Source organism: Mesoplodon bidens (assembly GCF_964165515.1).
Source record: "Mesoplodon bidens genome assembly, chromosome: 2".
In the NCBI taxonomy this organism is placed as follows: domain Eukaryota; kingdom Metazoa; phylum Chordata; class Mammalia; order Artiodactyla; family Ziphiidae; genus Mesoplodon; species Mesoplodon bidens.
Genome location: NC_138177.1, coordinates 103,797,794 through 103,821,974, shown reverse-complemented (window position 1 = coordinate 103,821,974; position 24,181 = coordinate 103,797,794). Strand labels below are relative to the sequence as shown.

The following is a 24,181-nucleotide window of genomic DNA, read 5'->3' as shown; positions in this document are numbered from 1 at the left end:
CAGCAAACCTTCTCTGGCTTCTGGAGGGACAGACCACCGTTGACGCGGCTTTGGCTTCTGCGATCTGCGTTCGGGCTAAACGGCCACAGCGGCGCCACTGCCGCTCCCCTTGTGCCTGGTTCTGACCGTATTTGTTCCCCGGAGGCCGCCCCGGTTACAGCAGCGGCCGCGGCCGACATGTTGTGAGGCGGCGGCGCGGGTGTCTCAAGGATGGTTTGGCTGAGGCGGCAGCAGCGGCTGCTGGCGGCGGCGGCGGCATTGGCAGCGGGGGCTCCGGCTCTGTAGAGCCCAGCCCGCTGGGTGTCCGCCCTGTACCGCGGCCAGACCAGTGCCCCTGGACCTTGCCTCTGCTCCGGCGCCGTTGGGGAACGGTTAGGCGACAGCGCACGCCCCTCAGAGGAGACACGAAGGGGGTTCTCCAGTGCTTAGATTTCCGGACCATCTAGCCTTCCCCTCTCCGACCTGGGCAGTGCTGTCCCCAGAATCCTCAGCCCCCCCCCCAAATTTGCTCCCAGCCTCGCCCTGAATCTTTCACACACGCGGGTGTTCCACGCCCTCTCGAGCCACCCCCTCGCCCCTTAATTTTCTGCACCCTGTACTCAGAGCGCCCCCCGGATTGCTCTCCGAGGGCACCCTTTTGAAAAATCTTCGTGGAGCAGTGGACCAGAACTGGGGGAGTTTTCAAAGTCGGGGCGCGAGAGATAGGAAGGTACGATGGCTTCCTCATCTGGAAACGATGATGATCTCACTATACCCAGAGCTGCTATCAATAAGATGATCAAAGAGACTCTCCCCAATGTCCGGGTGGCCAACGATGCCCGGGAGCTGGTGGTGAACTGCTGCACTGAATTCATTCACCTTATATCTTCTGAAGCCAATGAAATTTGCAATAAATCGGAAAAGAAGACCATCTCGCCAGAGCACGTCATACAAGGTAAGTGGTATGTGTGGGATTTTGTTTCAAAGAGGGGCCGGGGACAGAGTGCTAATCGCGTGACCCGTTCATGTCAAAGCCTTCAGTCCTGTCCCCTGGTTAGTACTGATAACTGAAAAAGCTGCGCGGGCATAGAGGCAGCCGGTGCCTTAAAATCCCTGTGTAATATTCTCGTGGTCCTTTTCAAACAGCGAATGCAGGTAAGGGTTGCAAACGATTAGGTCAGCTAACATCCCCCCAAATAAGGTAGCAGCAGCGATCTCAATTTACAGCCAGGTAAGCCCAAGCAACAAGAATTTTGCCTACCTGAAGTGGAAGCTAAACGTGACAACTGAGAAAGTGCCTGCCTAAAGTGGAACCTAGATCATGACAACTGAGAGAGGAACCCAGAAGTTCTGCCTTGGAGAATTAGAATTCAGACCGGAAGTTCAAGCATGAGTGGAAAGGGTACCCCTTCCCCACCCGAGCTTTTCACCAGTGTAGAGGAAAAGATGAATTTTCAGAACACGAGTAAAAATATTCTTAACGTGCATGTTCAACGTTGTAAAGTTTATTAGTGTTGGATAGAGAGAGTATATTTTCTGCTTTAAAAATGGTTTCATGGTCCTAACGTTCATCAACAAGTTGCCAAAGCACTCCAGTTCAATTCTGTAAGAAAAGGGGCAGTGTTCTTTCATCTTTCTTCCCCTCCTTTCTTACTTTCTTCCTTTTTTCTGTAGCTTGCTTTGTTCCATGGAGATAGATTTTTAAAGCTTGGGTTGAAAGATTGTGAGAGATGTTTTTCGTGGAATATTTCCCACTTGTTTCCTTCTGTCATCCCCATTTAGATGTAAACGCTTCAGCTCTTATTGAACAGCAGTTCTGAAAGTTTAACAGTTTCTTCTCATCTTGGAAACGATTTAGTTCAATTAATAGGGATTTGGGAGACCATATTCTGACGGTTTGTTTCAGGGATGGGGAGACATTTACTAGTCATGTTTTGGGAAGCACGTTCTGTGCCTTGTACATATACTCTTATGAAAAGGTTGCATTCTATTTGAGGTGCTAACTTGCTTTTTATAATAACCCAATTAAAATTCTAACAATTTCTTGATTGCTTTTGAAGTCAGAAAAAAATCATGGTTAATTTAATTTTGGTAGGCAGGCGGTTGTCTACCATTTTATTTTTAAAATTTAACTTTTTAAAAGGTGACTTCCCTGTTATTCTGAAGTAGAGGACACATCTGCTCATATTCACCATATGCAATATTTTATGGTCAATATTGACAAAAGGATTAAATGATTCATTTTTGATCCTTAATGATGTGTAGGAGATAGATTTAAAACATACTCTGCCATTTCCATTTCAGTACATAAGGAGAAAAAAATTCCCTAGGAAGAAGTATATTTGATTTTAAAGCTAGTGTTTTCTTCTACTTGTTTGGTGTACTCTGAAGTAAAATGAAAGCCAAGTTGTCTATGTTTCCTCTTGTGTTTTTATTTTTACATTGTATATGCAGTTGTCACAAGTCTTTCACAAGATTATCCAACACAAATAGCTGTAATTACCTTTTACAACTCATAAAAGAGAAAAATGATCTTTTATCAACATTGTCTTTTTAATGAAAATTGCAAAAGATTTCAAAAGGATCTGCCTAAACATTTGTTTACACCACAGAAGTGGGGATCATTCCAAAAATCTAAAAACACATTACAATCTGTCTTCTTGGGTAGAGTTTATTCTTTTCTAGGATATATTTAGATTTCTGATTGACATGATGGAAGAAAAGTGCAGCTGTAGTGAACAGTATGCTAAACAGCTCAACTTTGGAATATGCTAAATTCAGTTTAACATATGAGTCAAAAAGTTCAAGTGAAAGCATTTTCCTTGTGTACTGAGGATGATTTATTAATTTAAAAAAATCACGCATTAACCTGCTACAGCCATATAAATTTACCTTTTTTTTTTCTTTTAACATTGCCTTTGTTAAGTGGATAAGGACCTACATTTTAGCCCCAAATCCTCCCCAGTTAGGGGAATAGATTTTATACATTTATAATCTCATATTGATATCATATTGCTTAATCATTTAAAGAAACTTTTGTCTTGAGTGATTAAAATTTTTTAAAAGAAATCCTTAAGGTGTGTATTTTTTTAGGTGTTTAAAGTGTGTGTTTATAGACTAACTCTAGAAAGCTGGGTATGACATTTTTTATGCTGTTCTGTCAATGTTGATTATTTAAGAATGTAAGATATAGCCAAGTGGAATAATGTACGTTTTAAAGTGGTTTGATTTTCACATGTTGAAGTTTGGATTTTTTTAGTAATAAGTTTAATGAATTAAACTTTGCTTCAGAACATTTCACTTGTTCACTTGCCACTTTGCTTTACCTTGTCAGGGCAAATTAAGCATTTGAGGCAGTTCTGTAAAATGCATGCAGGAGTTAAAATAATTTTATTGCCAGTAAATCTGAAATTATATAACCTAGTTAAAATTTTAAAAAATTATCTTAATATTTTGCTTATTTTTAGTTTAAGAACATGGACTTTGAAGATCACATACACACAACAGAGGGAGTTCTAAGCTTATAAGGTGTTCCTTTTATTTCGTTGCTGGGTTTCTGTGAACACATATCTTTAAATGAGTACTAACATGTTCTGTTGCATTATGGAAAGAATTGACATTGAGAGTTAGGAGCTGCAGGTTCTGTACTGGAAAGTCTGGCCTTAGGCAAATCTGTTAACTAAGGTTTCCCCATTTATGTATAAATAATACTTAATGGTTTCAGGTATAATTAGCAATTACTGAGAATCTGTCAGGATTGAGAAATGTACATGAAATATGCTACAATAAATAATAATTTAAAAACTTTATAGTGATACTGATTGAAATATAAAGCTGAAAGTCTGTTATGTTTAACCTTACATCATGATGCCATTTGTAAAGCCAAAGTGTAAATAAGAATATTTTAAGTGATATTATTTTATTTCTGCATTTTAAATCTCTTGCTACATTTTTTTTCCTCATGTTTTTGAGACTAGTAACTGAAAGTAGTGAAAGTTTGAAAAAGTCTCCGAGGATTCACTTCTTCAGCAGTTGTGTTGCTCCAAGCTCTATGTTGAAGAACTTTAAAAAAAAAAATTATAATCCCTCTCACACTGGTACTTTGGTAAAATACAAAAAAAATGGATCACTAGAAAAACAAAATGAAATTTTTTGATATGCATTCAATTGAAATAAAATTACTTTGTCAAATTGCTATGAAGTTTCTTTTTTTTTCCCCAGCTTTTTGAAGTATAATTGACATGTAGCATTGTGTAAGTTTAAGGTTTACAATGTAATGATTTGATGTGTGTATATATTATGAAATAATTACCACAATAAAATTAGTTAACACAGCCATCACTTCACATAGTTACAGTTTTGCTGTGAAGGTTCTTAAAATGCTTACTTTGAATTTCTGTACTTAACTCATTGCAGACCATTACAGGCATTTCTGGCACAAGTCCATGGACCACACTTTGAGAATCTTGCTCTAAAGCCTAAACCACAGTCTGTTTTGGAAAGTGGATGTGGAGTAGTTTTGAAATCAGAGGATCTGAGTGATTGCAGAGAAGTTGTAATAATAATAAGAATGATATTGTATTGCCTAAATAATCATCCATACTGAAATTTTTTTCTGAAGGGACATGTAATTTACATTGCACAATTTATCACATAATCAGGTGCTTTTCAAGTTAGGATTTTACTGTTTTCTTTAAAACTGATGTCTTTTGTTTTTGTTTTCCTTCTGCCACCCAGCAGTTACTTTTGAATACTACTGTGTACTTGGCACTGTACTAGATACTGCTAAGGATATAAAGATGAATGATATTTGATTCTTGCTCTGCCATCCGTCTCATTGTTGTCCCAGATTCCCACGAGTGGTGATACCATAGAGGGCATGATTCTTAAGGGTCTTTGTCAGGCCAGTAAGCCAAGAAGTCACTTTGGCCTACATCCTCTTAATGTATTTTAAGTTAACTACATCACCTCCATACCTCCATCACCTAACATACAAACAAAAGAAAATAGAGAAATTAGAGAATGCTATTTTTTATAGTTTAGTTTTTTCAAATGAAAAGCATGCATTATGCATTTGAAGTATAAAGTAATTCACACAAATTCATATTTAACAAAACTTTTGAGGAGTACATCATTTTTGGTAAAATATAAGATACGACTGTATTAAAATTGTTGGGTGGACATTTTTAAAAACCTTTTTTTTTAAGTAGTTGTCTTAATATCTGTCTTTCAAATTGAAAAAAACATGCTAAATGTTTTTTTTTTTTTCCCTTAATATGCCGTGCACTTTTCTGGGTACAGTTTTAAGATAGATGGCAGAGGGTAGCAGACAGACCTCTGAGAAACAAGTGATAGGTGTTTTATCCACAAATTTTAAAAAATATATATTATTATTTATTTAATTTATTTTTTTGGCTTTTACTCGGAGATCCTTAGCACAAGGGCCATCAATAGTCCATAAAATCCCTTTGTACAAATTAGAAAAAGGCACTCCTTCCGTGTATTAATTTTGTATCCTGCAACTTTACTGAATTCATTGATTTGCTCTAGTAGTTTTCTGGTGGCATCTTTAGGATTTTCTATGTATAGTATCATGTCATCTGCAAACAGTGACAGTTTTACTTCTTCATTTCCAATTTGGATTCCTTGTATTTCTTTTTCTTCTCTGATTGCCATGGCTAGGGCTTCCAAAACTATGTTGAATAATAGTGACGAGAGTGGACACCCTTGTCTTGTTCCTGATCTTACAGGAAATGCTTTCAGTTTTTCACCATTGAGAATGATGTTTGCTGTGGGTTTGTCATATATGGCCTTTATTATGTTGAGGTAGGTTTCCTCTATGCCCACTTTCTGGAGAGTTTTTATCATGAATGGCTGTTGAGACACTCTTTCCTTAAAAACATTTACTACCTTCTGCCAGAAAAAGTGCTATAATAAGCATACAAATCTATGATGTTTACAATATGAATGGCTCTCCTCAGATATGCTGCTGTTGTGCGCTGAACCACTTGCACAACTGTTAACTGATGGCCCTGCTTAGGAGCCATTTTCCTTATCCTTTAAGATTCTCCTTTGTGTAAAATGGGGATATTATTACTACATGATAACAGATGATGTAAAATATCCCCGTTTAGAAAATGCTGTATCCAGTTACTCATATCTGTTAGCCAAAATGTGTTTAGAAGTAGGATTAAAGTCAATGCAGTTTTGAAATTAAATTTATGGCTTCTCCTGTTGAACCATTTTATTGATAGTACAGTGTTTGTACTCAGCATTGAGAGTATAGCTCTTTCAATAATATTAAATATTAACCTTGGTCTGACTTGCAGTTTTTTTTTTTTGAAAACAGTGTTCTCAACCTTACATGTTTTTAAAAGTGAGTTTTTTGTTTCTGTTTTTAAATTTTTAACCCAAGCCCTCCATGGTTTAAGGTAGATTGGATTGAAGTTTTTAATGTCTAGTCTAGTGATTCATGACATTTTGAAGAGTTCTCTCAAGTTTATTGATTTGTTAATTTTGTAAATTTAATATACTTGTTCAGCTTGAATTTAATGGTGTGAAAATGCATAGCTATACATTTATTTAGGCCCTGTATACTTACTAGCATACTCTTAAGTGTAAGAGAAAAGATGAATAAAAAAAGTCCCCGCGCCTGCCAGCCTGTGACCTGGTGGCGCCGCCTCCGCAGGTCTACTGCGATGCCCATCGCGGAGGAGGACATCATGAAGCTCCTGTGCTCTGTCTCAGAGGAGAGGAAAATGGGGGCGGCCGTCAAGCACTCCGGGAGGGGCGGCCTGGTCACAGGGGCCGTGGCCTTCATTGGTGGTTTGGTGGGCGAGCCACCAGGACTAGCCGTTGGGGGGGCCGTCGGGGGTTTGTTAGGCGCTTGGATGACAAGTGGACAGTTTAAGCCAGTTCCTCAGATCATAATGGAGCTGCCACCTCCCGAGCAGCAGAAGCTCTTTAACGAAGCCACTGCCTCGTCAGGCGCCTGGAATGGACAGACACCGTGCAGCTGACCATGCTGGTCATGGGCAGTGAGGCCCTGCAGCAGCAGCTGCTGGCGATGCTGGCCAACTACGACACCAAGGAGCTCCGGGCGGAAGTGCAGTGCGACGACTAGGCCTCTGCTCCGGGAAGCGGGGTCCATTTAGATGATTCCCCCCGACTCATGGAAGGTGACTGGGGAGCTGCAGGAAGCCCCGCATCATCAGAATATTACCCTAAACTGTAGCGAAGTCTCCTGCTGGAGAGGCTGGGGCTGTGCTATATCATGTTCTAGAAATTATTTGAGAAGATGCCGTGTTCTGTGGCCGTGTGCACCTGTGTGCCCTGACAGCCCTTCAGCTGGGAAGCTGGTGAACAGTAAAACCGTGACTGCTGCCACGTAGCGGCAGTTTTCTGAATCTACTCTCGCTCACACAGGAGCTGGAAGAAGGTCTTCACGTTGAGCCTTCTCACGTCATCATGTGAAGATGATGCCTGTCCAGGCAGCCGTTGCCCGACCAGCCCTCCCTTGGGACCTTGGGGCTGTCCCCTGCTGGAATCATGTTTACCTCTTGAACGCCTCTTCCCCGCCCAGTGACTTCTGAGTGGCCTCAGGGAGGGGGCAGTTGGCCTGCTGAGTGAAGCCACAAATATCAGTGGCACCCAGCCCCTCTCCCAGTAGCTGCCCGACTGGGCTCTCGCCCTCCCAGGGGCTTGCTTTCCCCATCTGAAAAGTCATAGTAGTTCTTGGGTGATGTTTTTAAAATATTTTCAGTAAAATTATTGCTCTTTCCGAAATGGTAGAATTATAAACTATCTCTAAGAAATGTGTCCACCCTAAATTTCCCCTAATACTGTTTTTGCTTTGCGTTCAGAACCACAACTTGACTGTCATCAAACTAGAATAAATGTTTTCTGAGCAACAACAACAAAAAGATGAATTAAAAAAAAAAGATGAATAATATGTCCAAGTTAAGGGACTCTTATATGTTAGACACTGTGTTGTTAAATGCCTTAGGTTAATCACTTGTTGATTCCCACAATCCTTAAAGTATTAAAAATATAATAGTGAATACTTAATTTTGCTCCTTCTGTGGGCCAGCCTCTGTTCTTAGCTCTTTGTTTATATTCATTTTTTCTTCACAGCAACCTGATCTGATAAGATGTAGGTACTGTTATTCTTGTTTTAGAGGAACAGAGGTGAAGGAACTTACCCTGACTCACACAGCTAATATGAGGCAGAGTTGGGAGTCAGTCCCTGTGGGGCTGCAAGCTTAACCACTATAGTGCTTCTGGGTGTAGGAAGATATTATGAAATAGATGCTGTTTTCATTTTAGAGATGGAAAATTGAAGCTTAGAGATATTAAGCAACATATCCAAGGTTATACAAATACCGTGACAACCAAGTTCCAAATTCTAGTCTATCTTATTTCAAAAGGGGGAGATTACGTCTGTCTAGGAGGATCAGGCAAGCTTAATTTGAAGATATAGTTTGATCCAGGCCTTGAATGAATTACTGTCAGCACGAATGTGGGAAACTGGTGCCTGTTGGGAAACATTGAGCGGTCAGCTTTAACAAAGTATGCAGGGATTTAATGGCAGAAATAAAGCTGGGAAGGTAAGTGGGGCTAGATCCTGGAGAACCTTGTTGTAGGGCTAAGGAAATAAGACTTTTCTTTTTTTAATTTATTTAATTTTTAAAAATTTTTGGCTGCATATGGTATTTGTTTTTCTCTTTTTGGCTGCGTTTGGTCTTCGTTGCTGTGCTCGGGCTTTCTTTTAGTTGCAGCGAGTGGGGGCTACTCTTCTTTGCAGTGCATGGGCTTCTCATTGCGGTGGCTTCTCTTGTTGCGGAGCACGGGCTCTAGGCATGCAGGCTCAGTAGTTGTGGCGTGGGAAGCCACCAGGGAAGCCCAAGACTTTTCTTTAGAATAAGAAAATAAGACTTTTCTTTAGAATGTGGTGGGACACCTTAAATCATTTACTGATTTCTTTTGGTACTGTCTCCAGCCAGTATTATTGAAAATGCACTACTATGCTTGTGCCTTTAAAAAAGAGAAAAGAGGGATTTCCCTGGTGGCACAGTGGTTAAGAATCCGCCTGTCAATGCAGGGGACACAGGTTCGAGCCCTGGTCCTGAAAGATTCCACATGCTGCAGAGCAACTAAGCCCATGTACCACAGTTACTGAGCCTGCGCTCTAGAGCCCATGAGCCACAACTACTGAAGCCTGCGCGCCCAGAGCCTGTGCTCTGCAACAAGAGCAGCCACCGCAATGAGAAGCCCGCACACAGCAATGAAGAGTAGCCCCTGCTTGGGGCTTCCCTGGTGGCGCAGTGGTTAAGAATCCACCTGCCAATGCAGGGGACACGGGTTCGAGCCCTGGTCCAGGAAGGTCCCACGTGCCGTGGAGCAACTAAGCCCGTGCGCCACAACTACTGAGCCTGAGTGCCACAACTACTGAAGCTTGCGTGCCTAGAGCTGGTCCTCTGAAACAAGAGAAGCCGCCCAATGAGAAGCCCGCGCACCGCAACGAAGAGTAACCCCCACTCGCCGCAACTAGAGAAAAGCCCACGCGCAGCAACAAAGACCCAATGCAGCCAAAAAAAAAGAGTAGCCCCTGCTCGCCGCAACTAGAGAAAGCCCTCGCGCAGCAACGAAGACCCAATGCAGCCCCAAATAAATAAATTTATTTTTAAAAAAAGAGAGAGAAAAGATAGAACTTTGGCTTCTAGCATTGACACTTAAAAAATAATGTCTGTCAATTCAAGTAAAAAATTCAGGCTGCCTAATTTCCTACTATACTCCAAACTCCTTGAGGCCAGGGATTAGGTGGTGGTTAATTTGGTAAACAGAACTCAGAATAAGAATAATGTCTTATTGAAATTTTGGGAGGCAAGGGGAGGGTCTGTAAGTTAATTAAAATTCAAGTAATAGCAGTCTGCTTTTTGGCATCACATTATTTCTAAAGACGGTTGATGAAAACAGCTTAATATATGAAGTAATTAAAGTTGTAAGTCATTCAAAATGCCTTAAAAACCACAGCTTATATGGGAATGTAAATTTTAAAGGTATATTTGGTATTCTCCTTGAAGAGCAAATTCCTAAAGTTGGAACTTAGGGCATCTTTACTGAGGGAGTCTGGCTCCTCATAGTTGTTGAAAGACTGTAAGAACTGCTGAACTAACTTAAGTTCATTTACTGTGTTTTTCACCACCTATATTTCATCAGTGGCTTAGAAAGCAAAATATGATTTTGGGGCCTTAACATTTAGAAAACTATATAATCTTAAATACCGTGAGCCAAAAGGAAATTTTATGCTTTGTCTTTCTGGATTACAGAAGGCCTTTTTTTCTTACAAATTTTTCTTTCTAAATGTGAAAAAATAAAGGGAGAGAATATTTTGTTAATGTTTCTTCTATCCTTATAGTCTTCCTTTATCCCAGTTTTTCTGCCATGTCACTTTAAATATTTTTATAGTGTTTCCTGTTAAGTTTTATTTTCAAGGGAAACTTTGGTTGAATATAAATGCTGAATTTCATAAGCTGTTTCCACCAGTATTTCTTAAACTTGGCAGTTTGAGTGTCTTTGCTAAAAGTACTAGTTTCCTGCTGGTATATTAGACAAAAGAACTTATCTATTCTTTCATCTTATCCTGCTGAAAGAGCATGTGTTACCAGCCTACTTTTTCTAAGCCAAATGGTACAAAATATGTTTTATTAACAAATATATTGCAAATATTTGCTTTTTTTGTATTCTTTGAGAAAGTGATGTCTTAATGGTTGATTTACTATGAATGGTGTAGGAAAAATGTTTTCTTACTAAAACCACATGTTCTTACATTGGACTTCTTTTTTCCTCCAGGAAATGCTTTGGATTTTAAAAAATTAGAAAGAAAAGGAAAAGTGAAGACCAGTGCCTTGAAATGTTCCTTAAGTTTTAACTAATTTGCCATCTAATATTAATAAAGTTTGATAAAATATTTTGTCTTAGCCATACCAATGAATGTTGTGCAGCTATAAAATAGGTAAAATTATTAGAAAGCAACAACCTTCCCCTCCAACCCCCAGCCCAAAACCCTCACCAAACTTAATGTTCCATAGGTGAGAGAAAAAGTTGTGTTTTACCACTTTTTCATGTTTTCATATTTTCATTTCCCCAGCACTAGAAAGTTTAGGCTTTGGCTCTTACATCAGTGAAGTAAAAGAAGTCTTACAAGAATGCAAGACAGTAGCATTAAAAAGAAGAAAGGCCAGTTCTCGTTTGGAAAACCTTGGCATTCCTGAAGAAGAGTTATTGAGACAGCAACAGGAATTATTTGCAAAAGTAAGTAACGCGTTTTAAATTATTTTCATCTGAATCTGACCCTTTTTGCTAACCAAAATCATACTGGTTTCTAAAACTATTTCCTTAGTCAACATACGTACCCCCAAAATTTTCTTTCTGTGGCTGATTGTTTGATCATAGAGTCTGATGTTAGGTCTGGCTAGTTTTTTACTTTATATAAAAGCAAATATTTGCAACAGCCTGTTTTCTGAGGAGAACAACTCCAAATAACTACTGAGATTTTATTTTGATGTTTTTTCAGGCAGAATGGCCATTTAAAAGCATGAAAAGTATACCTAAACATTCTTAAGATTTAAAATGATAGACTGGTGAGAAAATATTGTATCGAATTTTTAGATGAATGACATATAAGAAAAATCTGATTAACATCTACTTTGTAGTTAAATTAGGTCTTTTTTTTTTTTTTTCTTACGGTACGCGGGCCTCTCACTGTCGTGGCCTCTCCCGTTGCAGAGCACAGGCTCCAGATGCGCAGGCTCAGCGGCCATGGCTCATGGGCCCAGCCGCTCCGTGGCATGTGGGATCTTCCCGGACCGGGGCACAAACCCGCATCCCCTACATCGGCAGGCGGACTCTCAACCACTGCGCCACCAGGGAAGCCCTAAATTAGGTCTTTAATACACCTTTAAAACATTCTAATCTTAAAAACTTTGAAGGGCCAGTGGAGCAGAGAAAGGGAGAAAACTTTTCTCCTTTCTTGCTTGTCACAGTTCTAATGTCCAGTCTGTGAAGGATTAGCAACAAGTACTAATATCCCTTTATTTTTTAAGAAAGGAGGGGACCAGAGGGAGCTGGGACTGAATGGAATTTGTGGCTAGCCTCTTAGAATTTCACCAATGTTATTTCTGTACCATCTTCTGGGCCTGCTTTGGCCCATCCTTAGAATCCTGGGTACCTTCTTCATTCCCTTCCATGTCCCCTTGGTGGCAAAATAGAAGCAAGCTCTGTAACACATTTCGGAGCCATCCTCTGTGGAAGATCATATTTTCCAAAGATGACTGCTATAGTATATCTCACCCCTCGTGTTCTCCCCATGGTTCACTGTTCCTTGGTGTTATAGCAGAGGCAACAAAGGCTGGCAGGATTTATTACCTAATAAAAATACCTAGGGATGAGGATAAAGGGATGCAGAAGCCCACACAGCACAACTTTCACATGGAGTGAATAGACACTACAACCAGTATGCACACATACCCCATGCTGATGGCAAAGACCAACACCAAAAAGCTTTCCATCATTCCTTTCCACACAGGCATGGGATGCAACGCCTAGAATACTTACAGGTATGTAGGGCAAGAACAAGAGGAAGAAATTGAGAGAGAAAAATTGGCGTTTCCTTCTTCTCTACCAGGCTCCTTGAAGCTGGGGAGAAGACAGTTACAGAGTACAGTGATTCTTGAATGTGACTGAATATTTACTCCACATAAGACTGAGAGCTTAATAACCTGATTATTAAGAATGCAAATCACTGTTCAAGGCAAAATTTATCAGCTGGGGCTGAGGTACCTTAACGGTGTTTTTACTTTCTCTTCTCTGTACCTCCTCCCCACCTACCCTGCAAAGGCAGGGGCAAGGAATTATGAACTTGAAAATGTATGATAACAGCTTAAAAAATAATCCATTCCATTTTTGGGTACTACTAAAATGCTCAGATTGCTCAAGCAAACTGTCTATATGTAAATACTTTTTTGAAATAAAGCATTTGACTGACGTTCCAGTGGGAAGATCTTGAAAGTTAGACCTAAATCACTGGGCCAGAGGTGGTTCTATGGCAAAAAGGATGTAAAATATGGAGTGTTTCAGTTCCATAAAGATACTTATTTCATCATGGGAATATAGCTGTATGGTCATTTATAAATGTCTGTCCCTACCATTAGTCTGTAAGCTCTCTGAGGGCAGGACCCATTATTAGTTGTATCTCTAGCATCCACCTAACATGGTAACTAGCACAGGGGGAGTATTCAGTAACTATTTGTTGAATGGATAACTGAGTTGGGTTGGTAAGTCCAGGAAGCACAGAACTCTAGGGGTGGAAGAGACTTTAGAAAATCATTTACTTCAAGCTTGATCTTCCAGATTACAATTCTGAGGTTCAAGGAGGTTAAAGAACCTATTCATTATTTTAAAAAAAGAGGGGAGAAGGTGATGTTGTTTTTTCCCTACAAAGTTCTGGCTTCTCATTTGAAATTGAAAGACAGGTTTGGTTTGAATAGAATAAGAATTGCTACCAGTTACTGTAATTACCATTAGAACTGGGAAATACCATTTTAGGTCATCTCTTCCAGATTAGTACCATAACTGATCTCTTTGCAGTCATAACAACCAGTTTTGGTTTATATTTAAAAGCATTTGAATTTTAAGTGTTATCAAGCACTAGACAGCAGATACCATTTAAACTAATAAGGAAGATAAAAGCTTACCAGCATTTGAGTTCTAAACATGTGTTAATCATGTTGCCAAGTAATTTACCAGTATTATTTCATTTAATCCTCACAACAACCTATGAAATAGGTGCTAAAGTGGAAAAGCCTTTGAGGCAGGCATGAGCACATGCAAACAGTGTTATAATCCATATGAATATGAGGTACCAAATGAGGAGTGATAATTTTTTTTTAAAGCTAATGTCAGACTTCCCTGGTGGTTCAGTGGTTAAGAATCTGCCTGCCAAAGCAGGGGACATGGGTTTGAGCCCTGGTCCAGGAAGATCCCACATGCTGCGGAGCAACTAAGCCCGTGCACCACAACTACTGAGCCTGCGCTCTAGAGTCTGCGAGCCACAACTACTGAGCCCATGTGCCACAGCTACTGAAGCCCGTGCGCGTAGAGCCTGTGCCCTGAAACAAGAGAAGCCACTGCAGTGAGAAGCCCATGCCCTGCAATGAAAAGTAGCCCCCACTCACTGCAACTAGAGAAAGCCCGCGTGCAGCTAGACTAGAGAAAGCCCGCGTACGGCCACGAAGACCCAACACAGCCATAAATAAATAAATTTATTTATTTAAAAAAAAGCATGAAATAGCAAGACATCTTTAAAAAAAAAAGCTAATGGCTATTATTTATTGAGTCTCTACTATTGCAGATCACCTACAGGGTGCCAAAGGAAATATTTGATAAAAGGAAAATGATGCTCTGCTAAATACTTTATATACTTTGCAGAGTTCTTAATGAGTAATACAAATTTTGCTATACCCATTTACGCCTTAAGAAACGGACTCAGAGATAGACAAGCTTGCGTGAGATCAGATCATTTGTTCTACAAATATTTATTAAAGTCTTCACTATTTACCAGGTATAGTGCTAGGTGCTAGGCTTCTAACAGTATAAAAAAGAGACATGGTTCGTATCATTATGAAGCTTAGTACTGGGAAGGATTGACTTAAACAAATGAAAGAGTAAGTACCTTTTGACTCCAAAACCTGTGCTCTTTCTACTATCCTGTGCTAATGCTCTAGCCACCATTTTGTTTGCTTAAATTTATTTTGGAACTTTTAAGTGAAATGAACATGCTTTATCATTTCTAGGGCAAAAAGATGAATGAAAAATAACTGACTGACTGCCATATCTGTCTTCAGCTCTCTACCCTTGTCATCTATTTTGTTTTGTTTTTTTCCCCCTTATCTCCCTTCTTTCTTGCCCTGACCTATCGGTGAAAATACCCTAGTATTTCTTTGCTATTGTGAGAAAAATCAGAAGAGAAGTAAAATTATAGCAGCCACTTAGTACTTTTTTTCCTAGAGCATAAAGTACTTTAGTCTTAAATATAAAAGGAGCTGATAAATTATCATAACATATTTTCATAACTTTCATTTCACTTAATCATTTAGACTTTATTTTATATGCCAACACAATAGCAGCCTCATTTGAAGCTATCTTTCACTGTTAGCAGCAAATATTTGAAAAGGAGGTAATCTCTAATATGTTGGGATTAAAGTTAGCTGTAAATTATAAATGAGTTATTTTAGTGTGTGGAAGTGGGAAACTTAAAACACAATGAAAATCTCCAGAAGAAGTGAATTAGGAAGTATATGCCTACTTACTTCTCTTTCACTCTTCCATTTTAGAAGGAAAATACTTGGGATGGATTGGGTGAGAAGCAAAAGGGAAAAAAAGAAAGCAGAATAAATACACTGAAAATTTTAATTTGTGGAAATGAATACAAATAATATTTACCAATCAACATTGATTTTAAAGACACTGGAATGCTTTAATGTTCAGAGAGAAAAGTATGGGTGCTGATATGGGGTGATGATACCTAAAAGTCAGTTAAATTTTTAGTGTAACCAGTACATGTCTTTGTGGATCATTGAGCAAACTACAAGATAAAACAACTTTGCAATAAGACCTGTGTAGAGACTTGAAATTATTTGAATTATCTTTTCTGTGCCACAGTTGTATCTATTTATAGTTGATTAGGCCACAAAGTAGGTATTATTAAGTTGATTAAATCGATATATTTGGTTTGCCCTACCATTTTCAAGTATTTTCTGTGAAGTGTTCTTAGTCTTTTTTGAACTCTGGGTATTCCTGCCATAAAAGTAAACATGCCTGTGTGTTATGGAAATATTTTCTATATTTCTTTATAAAAATGGGTAGAAGTGTTACTAGAATACCTGGTCTTTAATTTCCTAAACAAATACAAAAAACGTTTTTGTCTTGTAGGGAAGGTATAATATAGGTATATTAACAGCTGTATTATGAGGTTGACTAGTCTCATAAGGAAGATGTAAAGAGATCCCCAAGTACAGAGATATCACATTAGATTTTAATGATATAGGAGTGTGCCAGTTACTAAGCAATTATCTCATCATGAAACCCTCCTTTCTATGTTCCGCTTTGAGACTGGGCCCAGTACTCTGCAAACCACGTTTCTGTTTTCTAGCTGACTTCCTTTAGACTGTGCTGCCAGTAGGGGGCTCTAGAGGGAGATTACAGGGCTGGGTAGAAGAAGGCACATGTTCCTTTCTTTTACTTTCAGTTGGCTTCAAGTTCCTTTGAGCAACCCAGCAATGCTTCACCCTGGCTGCATCATTTTTTTCCTGTAGTGGGAACTGAATCTGGTTTGTAGTTTCTCTAATACAGAAGCAGCCTGAACATGCATCCCCTTCCTCAAGGATTTGGGTCTCAAACCTTGAGGCCTTCCTCTAAGCTCAGAGATGGTAGTCGTACCAGCCAATTTATGCCCCTTCTTCAGAAGTCTGAGTTTCATTTCCATGGGTTGCACCTCTAAGCTTCCAAGTTTTAAAAATCCCAGCCTCTTCCCTTGTTTCCCCCAGTTTTAGGGTTGGTGGCTGCTTCCTGTAGTTTCCACCCACATATCTTAGTGTTCATTTGTTGCCTTTTCAGTTACTTAGTTACCACCTTTATACTTGGTTAATAATCTTTTATATGACATTCTTTCTATTTCCCTGACTAGTGTAACTTCTATCTCCTAATTAGACCCTGAATGATACTGGAAGGAATCAGGAACAAACTTAATGGAGAAACTGGTATTTCAGTTTGACTTGAAGGAAGAGTGGAATTTCAGTAGCTGAAAATCAGATTTCAAATAGAATGACTATCAGCATGAGTAAAGGTAGCAAAAGTGGGAGGGTATGATGTGTATTTAGGAAACACTTTATGTTTATCTAGGGGTTTTTTTTTTTTGGAGCACAAGACAAATGTTTTGAAAGAATATTAGAGAAATACATTGGGGCAGACAGTAATTTGGAGGGTCTTGAACTCTAGGCTGAGAAATTTAGACTTAATTGGTAACAATTAAATGATTTTTTAAAAAAATTACAGATTAAACAAATTTATTTTATTTTATTTATTTATTTTTATTTACTTATTTTTGGCTGTGTTGGGTCTTCGTTGCTGAGCGCAGCTTTCTCTAGTTGCGGCGAGCGGGGGTTCCTCTTCCTTGCAGTACACAGGCTTCTCATTGTGGTGGCTTCTCTTGTTGCATAGCATGGGCTCTAGTCACCCGGACTTCAGTAGTTGTGGCACGTGGGCTCAGTAGTTGTGGCTCGCGGGCTCTAGAGCGCAGGCAGACTTAGTTGCTCCGAGGCATGTGGGATCTTTCAGGACCAGGTCTCGAACCCATGTCCCCTGCATTGGCAGGTGGATTCTTAACCACTGCACCACCAGGGAAGTCCCTAAATGATTTTTTTTAAGTGTAGTAATTCTCCCCTAGGAATGTTTGGATAATACATTCATGACAGATTATTAAGAAAAGTTAGGAATTTACATGGTAAAATCTTAAGGTTATGCTGAGCCTCATTGTTTTCCCACAAAACATTCATCCAGTCAGAAACTACTGGGGGCCTGTATGTTGGGAATGCAACAATGAATATGGAAACATTTTCTATTCTCCACTCTAGTGGAGAAAAAAGATGTATGTTCACGTAATTAGAGAACAAAATGGATAGGTATGGGAATGCATAGAGAATTAGAGAATATGAAATAGAGCAGAAAATGTGACCTAGAAAGACCAAGAAAAACTGAAAACTGATGTGTTTTTTTTTTTTTTTTTTTAGTTTCTGCTTTATAACAAAGTGAATCAGTCATACATATACATCTGTTCCCCCATCCTTTCCCTCTTGCGTCTCCCTCCCTCCCACCCTCCTTATCCCACCCCTCCAGGTGGTCACAAAGCACCGAGCTGATCTCCCTGTGCTATGTGGCTGCTTCCCACTATCTATCTACCTTACGTTTGGTACTGTATATATGTCCATGCCTCTCTTTCGCTTTGTCACAGCTTACTCTTCCCCCTGATGTGTGTTTTAAATGATGACTAGCAATTGGCCATTCATAAAGGAGGGTATGAGCCAGGCTTAAAGAATAATTCTGAGAAAAGACAGAAACAACATTGTTTTGGTAAACTCTAATGGGAAATTATATGATCTTTTCAAAAACAGATTCATTTTTCCCTTCTTGATGTGGTTTTTCTGCTAATGGATGAAATTAAATTGGGAAGGAGCCTTAGCTCGTGCAATAGGGCGCGTAATGCATATGTATGCATATTGGTTTCTCAAATCCTGTGGTGGTTTTTATAGAGGATATTTCAAATGAATGGATTTTAATTATCCCACTTAAATTCAGTACTGGATAAATAATTTTCACTAGTGTGTGTGTGAGAAGGGTATGTTCTTTGTGTGTATATACGTGTGTATTTACAGAGAGAGGGGAGAGGGACAGAGGAAGAAAGAGATGTATTTATAGAGTAGGGAACTGTGATAGAAACTTAAAAGAAATATCAAGGTAGCTAGTGCATTTATGTACAGTACTTTTCCCTAACAAAGGTATTGTACTAGCGAACTTTTAAGCCACAGAAATAATTTTTAGATTGCAAGTGTTTACGTCAAAATTATGAGTTGAGAGGACAGAAGAATCTAGTGAAACAAAAGAGAGAGAAACACAGGGAAAAGGAACCAAAGAGTGAATGTTGTGATTTTTCTTTAAATTTTTTTAGGTTCTTCAGTTGAACCATTATGTAGCATAAAAGGAAACTTTTATCGAAAATTTTTATGGAAACTTTTGGAAACTCTCCTTAAGAGAATTGAGAAGAAGCAATCTCTAATTATATTTTCTTATAGAGTTCATGTTGTCCTGTTGTACAACAACTATATCATGGTTGGAAAATATCCAAATTTGATGACTGAGTTTATGAAAGTGTGCATGTTTAGGTTTTTTAAAAAATTACTATTTTTTTAATGTTTTTTGTGTTTAGGCTAGACAGCAACAAGCAGAATTAGCCCAGCAGGAATGGCTTCAAATGCAGCAAGCTGCCCAACAAGCACAGCTTGCTGCTGCTTCAGCAAGTGCATCCAACCAGGCAGGATCTTCTCAGGATGAAGAAGATGATGATGATATCTGAAATTCACCAGCTGAGTTTCTATTTCCTCTATAAATGTTTTTCCCTGCACAAGAAAACAGTGAAAGAAATGCTTATCTGTAATTTTGTATGCATCTTGGTGGACTTGCCATTGGTATTCTAGGGATGTCTGCTGTTAAGTTTCATCTATTGTGTGCTATTCATGTAAAAACTGTCTCTTCTAACTATTGAAAATTTAAGGCTCAGTATAATATCAATTTTGAATTTTTAATGGTGTTTATGAAATTTTAGATAGCAGTGAGTCCTTTATTTGATCAATAAACAGTGTTACAGAAAACTTCGTTTATAAAAATACAGTGAAATTTATACAGAAGCTCTAAATCTTCATTTGCATTTCCTCTGCCCTTTTAACTAAACTAAAAATTGGGAATTTTAAATTATTGGGGGGGAGGTGCTATGTGATGCAGTAGATATTAGATCAGGCTGGTGAAAAAACAAAGAGTTCAGTTCTGTAGTATTTGGATTTTTTGTCTTTTAAAATGAGTATATATACAGGCACTAAATATATATGCTCAGATGAATATACTTGTTTTAAAAAATCTCAAACAAGACATTCAAAAACTAGGATGAGTATGTTCAGTAGTAGTTGTAAAATTTGGTAGGTTATGTTTTGATTTGTTTTTGTTTTATGTAGAGGTAAAAACTAAAGTTTTATTATAGCATAATTCATCTTGAGCTACACTATTACATTTCAAAGACTGCCCCGTTTTGAGGACTGTCATGATTCTTAGTATTTCACTTCAATAATTGTTAATAGTATTACTTGCTTAGTCCATCCATGTTTATTGGAACTTGTGAAACAGTTGCTTAGGTTCCGTTGGTTTAACTAAGGTTCATGAATATTCAAACTTTTGCTCGGGGAAAGAAATGAAAGTTAATGAGCATGCTTGCTATAAGATGGATTTTTTTGTAATTTAACTTGTAGTCATAGTTTACTTATTGTTTGTTTTTAGCATTACTTTTACAATTTCTTGACTAGATGGCCTAGAGCGTCCAATGCTTCCTTTTGAAATGGCATCATTGTCTCCATCGTAATTGAGCTTTAAAAAATGATTGTTTTGTTTTGTTTAAGAAAGTGTATCATAATTGATCAGCCCTATATGAAACATAGTTTCAACCTGCTCATTACAAGGGAAAAGCTTTAACTTGGTTCCAATAAATAAACTATGGTAGTGATTTTTATAGGAATCCAGTGTGTTGATGAACTGGCCTATTGTTTGTATTTTGAAAACAGAATGGAAAGCCACTTAAGATAGTATGAATTAATCTAAATTCCTATGTCAGTTGCCAAATCATTTAAATTTGTATATTCACCAGGTCTAAAGACAGATTGCGGATGCCAGGATTCCAATTTTAATTGAAGAGCTAAATAAGTAAAGTTTACAAGTATTAGATTTCTTAATGATTATATTTTGCAGTTTTAGAAAAAGTGAAATATTGTCATACATTTATTAAATACACTTCTTCCATGCCACAACTAAGTGAATCTTGCTTAATGTATTGAGTTAAAGTTGGTATTGAATCCATGAAGTGCATTTGGACAAAATAGAAGGGATTGTTTTTTTAAAAGTTTAAGTACCAAAGGTAGTCTAGTCTAAGAAATAATAAGTTAATAAGTGTTGGCTTTTCTAACTTGTACTGTAACATCCTTATACTTTCTATTTTAAGTATATCTGTTTCTTATGTCAACAACTTAGATATTTTTCCATACCTTTTTTTTGATGCAGAGTTCAGGTTAATTAATATTTTACTGCATCTGATAATGTATTATATGTTTGAATCCTAGTGACTTTTCATTTTGACATTCTTGTGATTTTCATATGCTATATTCTTCAAGCAATAAAATCTGATGTGTTTTATAAATTGTTTTTATATTTAATGATCTATATAGATTAATGGAATGAGATTTCTGTTATTACCATTTTTACTAGTTTCAAGAATCCTAGACCCAAAAGACATTTTGATCATTTGGTATATAGTACTTGACTTTCTCCTCTGTTTGCTGTTATTTCAGAAAATGTGGTTTTACTTGTATTTTTGTAATTTACAGTCCTAGGGTGCAGGCATAACAGAGCTAATTAAGTAGTATTTTACTCTTAGCTTATTTTTTAGCAGTTAACTATTACATTCTGTCTGTTGAGATTTTTAAAATCCTTTGGAGAGAGAAACAAAATCTTTATGGTTGTTGAGAAATAAAGTTATTGTTAAGTAAGTATTTCCCCCACCTCCTTGAGTATATGTCTTTTTCAGCAGATTATCAGGTAAGTGTTGAAAAGGCATCAATTTTTAAACTTACATATACCATACATATAAGTACATAAATAAGGGTTTTCACAAATTAAACATACTCATTTTACCAGCCCTCAGATCAAGAAACAGAGTGTTATGAACATCCCAGAATCCCTCCTTTTGCCCCGTCTCAGCACTATCTTCTTCTTCCTCCCCAGAAGTAACTACTATTCTGACTTCTAAAATCAGTTTTGCCTGTCTTTTATTTTATGTAAATGCAGTCATACATAATACACTCTTTTTTTGCTCATCATTATATTTGTGAGTGATTGGTTTCCTGATGCCACTGTAACAAAATATCACAAACTGAGTTATTTAAAACAACACAAACGTATTCTCTTGCAGTCCTGAAGATCAGAAGTCCAAAATCAGTTTCATTAGGCCAAAGCTGAGGTTGGTTCCTGAATCTGGAAGTTAATTGTGAGTGGAAAATCTGTTTCCTTGTCCTTTTTTCATTTTCCAGTGTCTGCCTGTAATCCTTCGCTTGTGGGCTCTTCCTCCATGTTCAAAGCTTCTGCTTTTATCATCACATCATCTTATCTTGTTCTATAGTCAAATATTCCTCTACATCTACATTTAGGGCCCACCTGGATAATCCAGGATAATCCCCCATCTCAAGATCCTTAATTTAATCATATCCACAAGGTCTCTTTTGTCATATACGGTAACATTTACATGTTCCGGGGCTTCAGTCCTGGATATCTTAGGAGGCTATTACTCAACCTACTAGAGTGAGATTCATTCATATTGTTGCATGTATTTGTAGTTCATTCATTCTCATTGCTGAATAGTATTTCATTATCTATTTTTATTATATACAAAATTTATCCATTCTACCATTGATGGGCATTTGAGTGGTTTCTGGTTCTGGGCTATTATGAATAATGCTGTGGAGAACATTCTTATATATGTCTTTTGGTGAGTGTATATATGCATTTCTGTTGAATATATACTTGGGAGTGGAGTTGTTGGGTCATGGGGTGTGCATGTATTTGGTGTTTAGTGTGTACTGTCAGTTTTCCAAAGTGTTGTAAGAAGACACCATTTTAATGTGTACTATAATAATGAATTACTATAATGGTCTAGTGGCCTGAGAATGTTAATGAATTTCTTGAAATTCTTAAATTATACCAAATGAGTTATACTTGCTACAGCAGGTCTGTTGTTTAGTATGATAGCAAGAGGAAAATAAAGCAAAAGTATTTGTTCTTGTTATTGACACAGTAGTAGTATGCATTCATTAGATTATTGCTCCTCAGAAGAAATGCAAGATTTAGGTAATCATAAGTAGTATGTTGAGTTTAAAAATAGTATGTTGTTGGGCTTCCCTGGTGGTCCAGTTGTTAAGACTCCACGCTTCCAGTGCCGGGGACAGGGGTTCAATCCCTGGTCAGGGAACTAAGATCCTACATGCCGTGAGGTGCGGCCAAAAAATAAATAGATAAAACAACATAAAAATAGCATGTTGTAGAAAATCCATGATTTAAATTTTTAATTGAATTAAAAATTTTTTTGATTACAACTTTATTTGGTGACATAGATATTTCCTCTTATCCAAACGGCCACTGGGAAGAATTATCCAATACAGATAGGATAGGCTCCTGCCTTCCACTGGCTTCATGTGGATTTTTTTTTTCCTTCTTCTCTGTCCCTAACACCTTGTCCCCGTCTATTTTTCACCTTGCCCCATGGCACAGAGTTTCATGGGTAGGATTGGCCAGGGTGAAGAGAATGGCAGCGTAAATGTAAATAGCCTCCTCTCACCTACCCCCACTTGTCACAAAAGCATCACCACTGATCCTTGTCCTGTTTCCACAAAATAAAAGACCTACCCTTAGCATAATAAGTGCTTAGTTTTGCTTTTTCCTGTAAAAGATGTAAATGAAAAGAGAAAGTAGGGAATCAGAGGAGGTAACTTTTAATTTATGATCAATTTCTACCAGAAATCAAGCAACTTAGTAAAACCTTAGAATAGGATCTTAGAACAAGATTCTCAACCCAGCATTATCGGCATTTTTGGCCAGTTACTTCCTTGTTGTGAGAGGCTGTCCTGTGTCTTGTGCAAAGTTTACCAGCATCCTTGGCTTATACGTACTGGATGCCAGTAGCAACCACTGCTCTCCACCCCATTGTAACCACTTAAAAATGTCTCCAGGGCTTCCCTGGTGGCGCAGTGGTTGAGAGTCCGCCTGCCGATGCAGGGGACACAGGTTCGTGCCCCGGTCCGGGAAGATCCCACATGCCGCAGAGCCGCTGGGCCCGTGGGCCAAGGCCGCTGAGCCTGCGTGTCCGGAGCCTGTGCTTCACAACAGTGAGAGGCCCGCATACCGCAAAAAAAAAAAAAAAAAAATGTCTCCAGACATTGCCAAATGTCATCTTGGGTTGTGAAATCACCCCCTGTTGAGAACCACTTTCTCAGAACATCCAGGTTTTTACTTTTAGGATAGGGTACTAGGGGAAAGACTGAAACTGAACCTCTGTTGGAAGCAAAACATGAATGATGTCGGTTGAAAAAGACAAAAAGAAACAAGGTGATTTGGAGAGAATAGGCCCAGGATTAAAATGTATTTCCAAAAAGGTCAAATCTTAAAGGTGGCTCTTAACTTCACATCTGCTGATTCCTGCACCCCCTAGGACCCTAAGTCCAGTTCTTAGAAATTTACCTCCTTGATGTTTTTCACTCAGAGATCCCAGCCACACCCAGTTTAA

At 38.3% G+C, this 24,181-nt stretch overlaps 1 protein-coding gene and 1 pseudogene across 2 annotated transcripts; both read left to right on the top strand.

Annotated features, from left to right (window-relative positions):
- DR1 (down-regulator of transcription 1) lies at positions 1-23,544 on the top strand. The gene is made up of 3 exons (XM_081225184.1): positions 1-934; positions 11,129-11,292; positions 19,019-23,544. The coding sequence occupies exons 1-3, from the start codon at positions 715-717 to the stop codon at positions 19,163-19,165; spliced, it is 531 nt and encodes a 176-aa protein (XP_081081310.1). The 5' UTR covers positions 1-714; the 3' UTR covers positions 19,166-23,544.
- On the top strand, positions 6,155-7,921 carry LOC308612401 (protein C19orf12 homolog; annotated as a pseudogene). The gene has a single exon. The product of its transcript is annotated as a protein C19orf12 homolog (transcript).
- Positions 23,545-24,181: the final 637 nt, after the last annotated feature.

What these genes read in the sequence shown, in the direction of transcription:
- DR1 (XM_081225184.1), top strand. Translation starts at nt 715, where the DNA reads ATGGCTTCCTCATCTGGAAACGATGATGATCTCACTATACCCAGAGCT. An exon ending in GCCAGAGCACGTCATACAAG is followed by an intron (nt 935 to 11,128) that starts GTAAGTGGTATG and finishes TCATTTCCCCAG; the next exon opens with CACTAGAAAGTTTAGGCTTT. An exon ending in AACAGGAATTATTTGCAAAA is followed by an intron (nt 11,293 to 19,018) that starts GTAAGTAACGCG and finishes TTTTGTGTTTAG; the next exon opens with GCTAGACAGCAACAAGCAGA.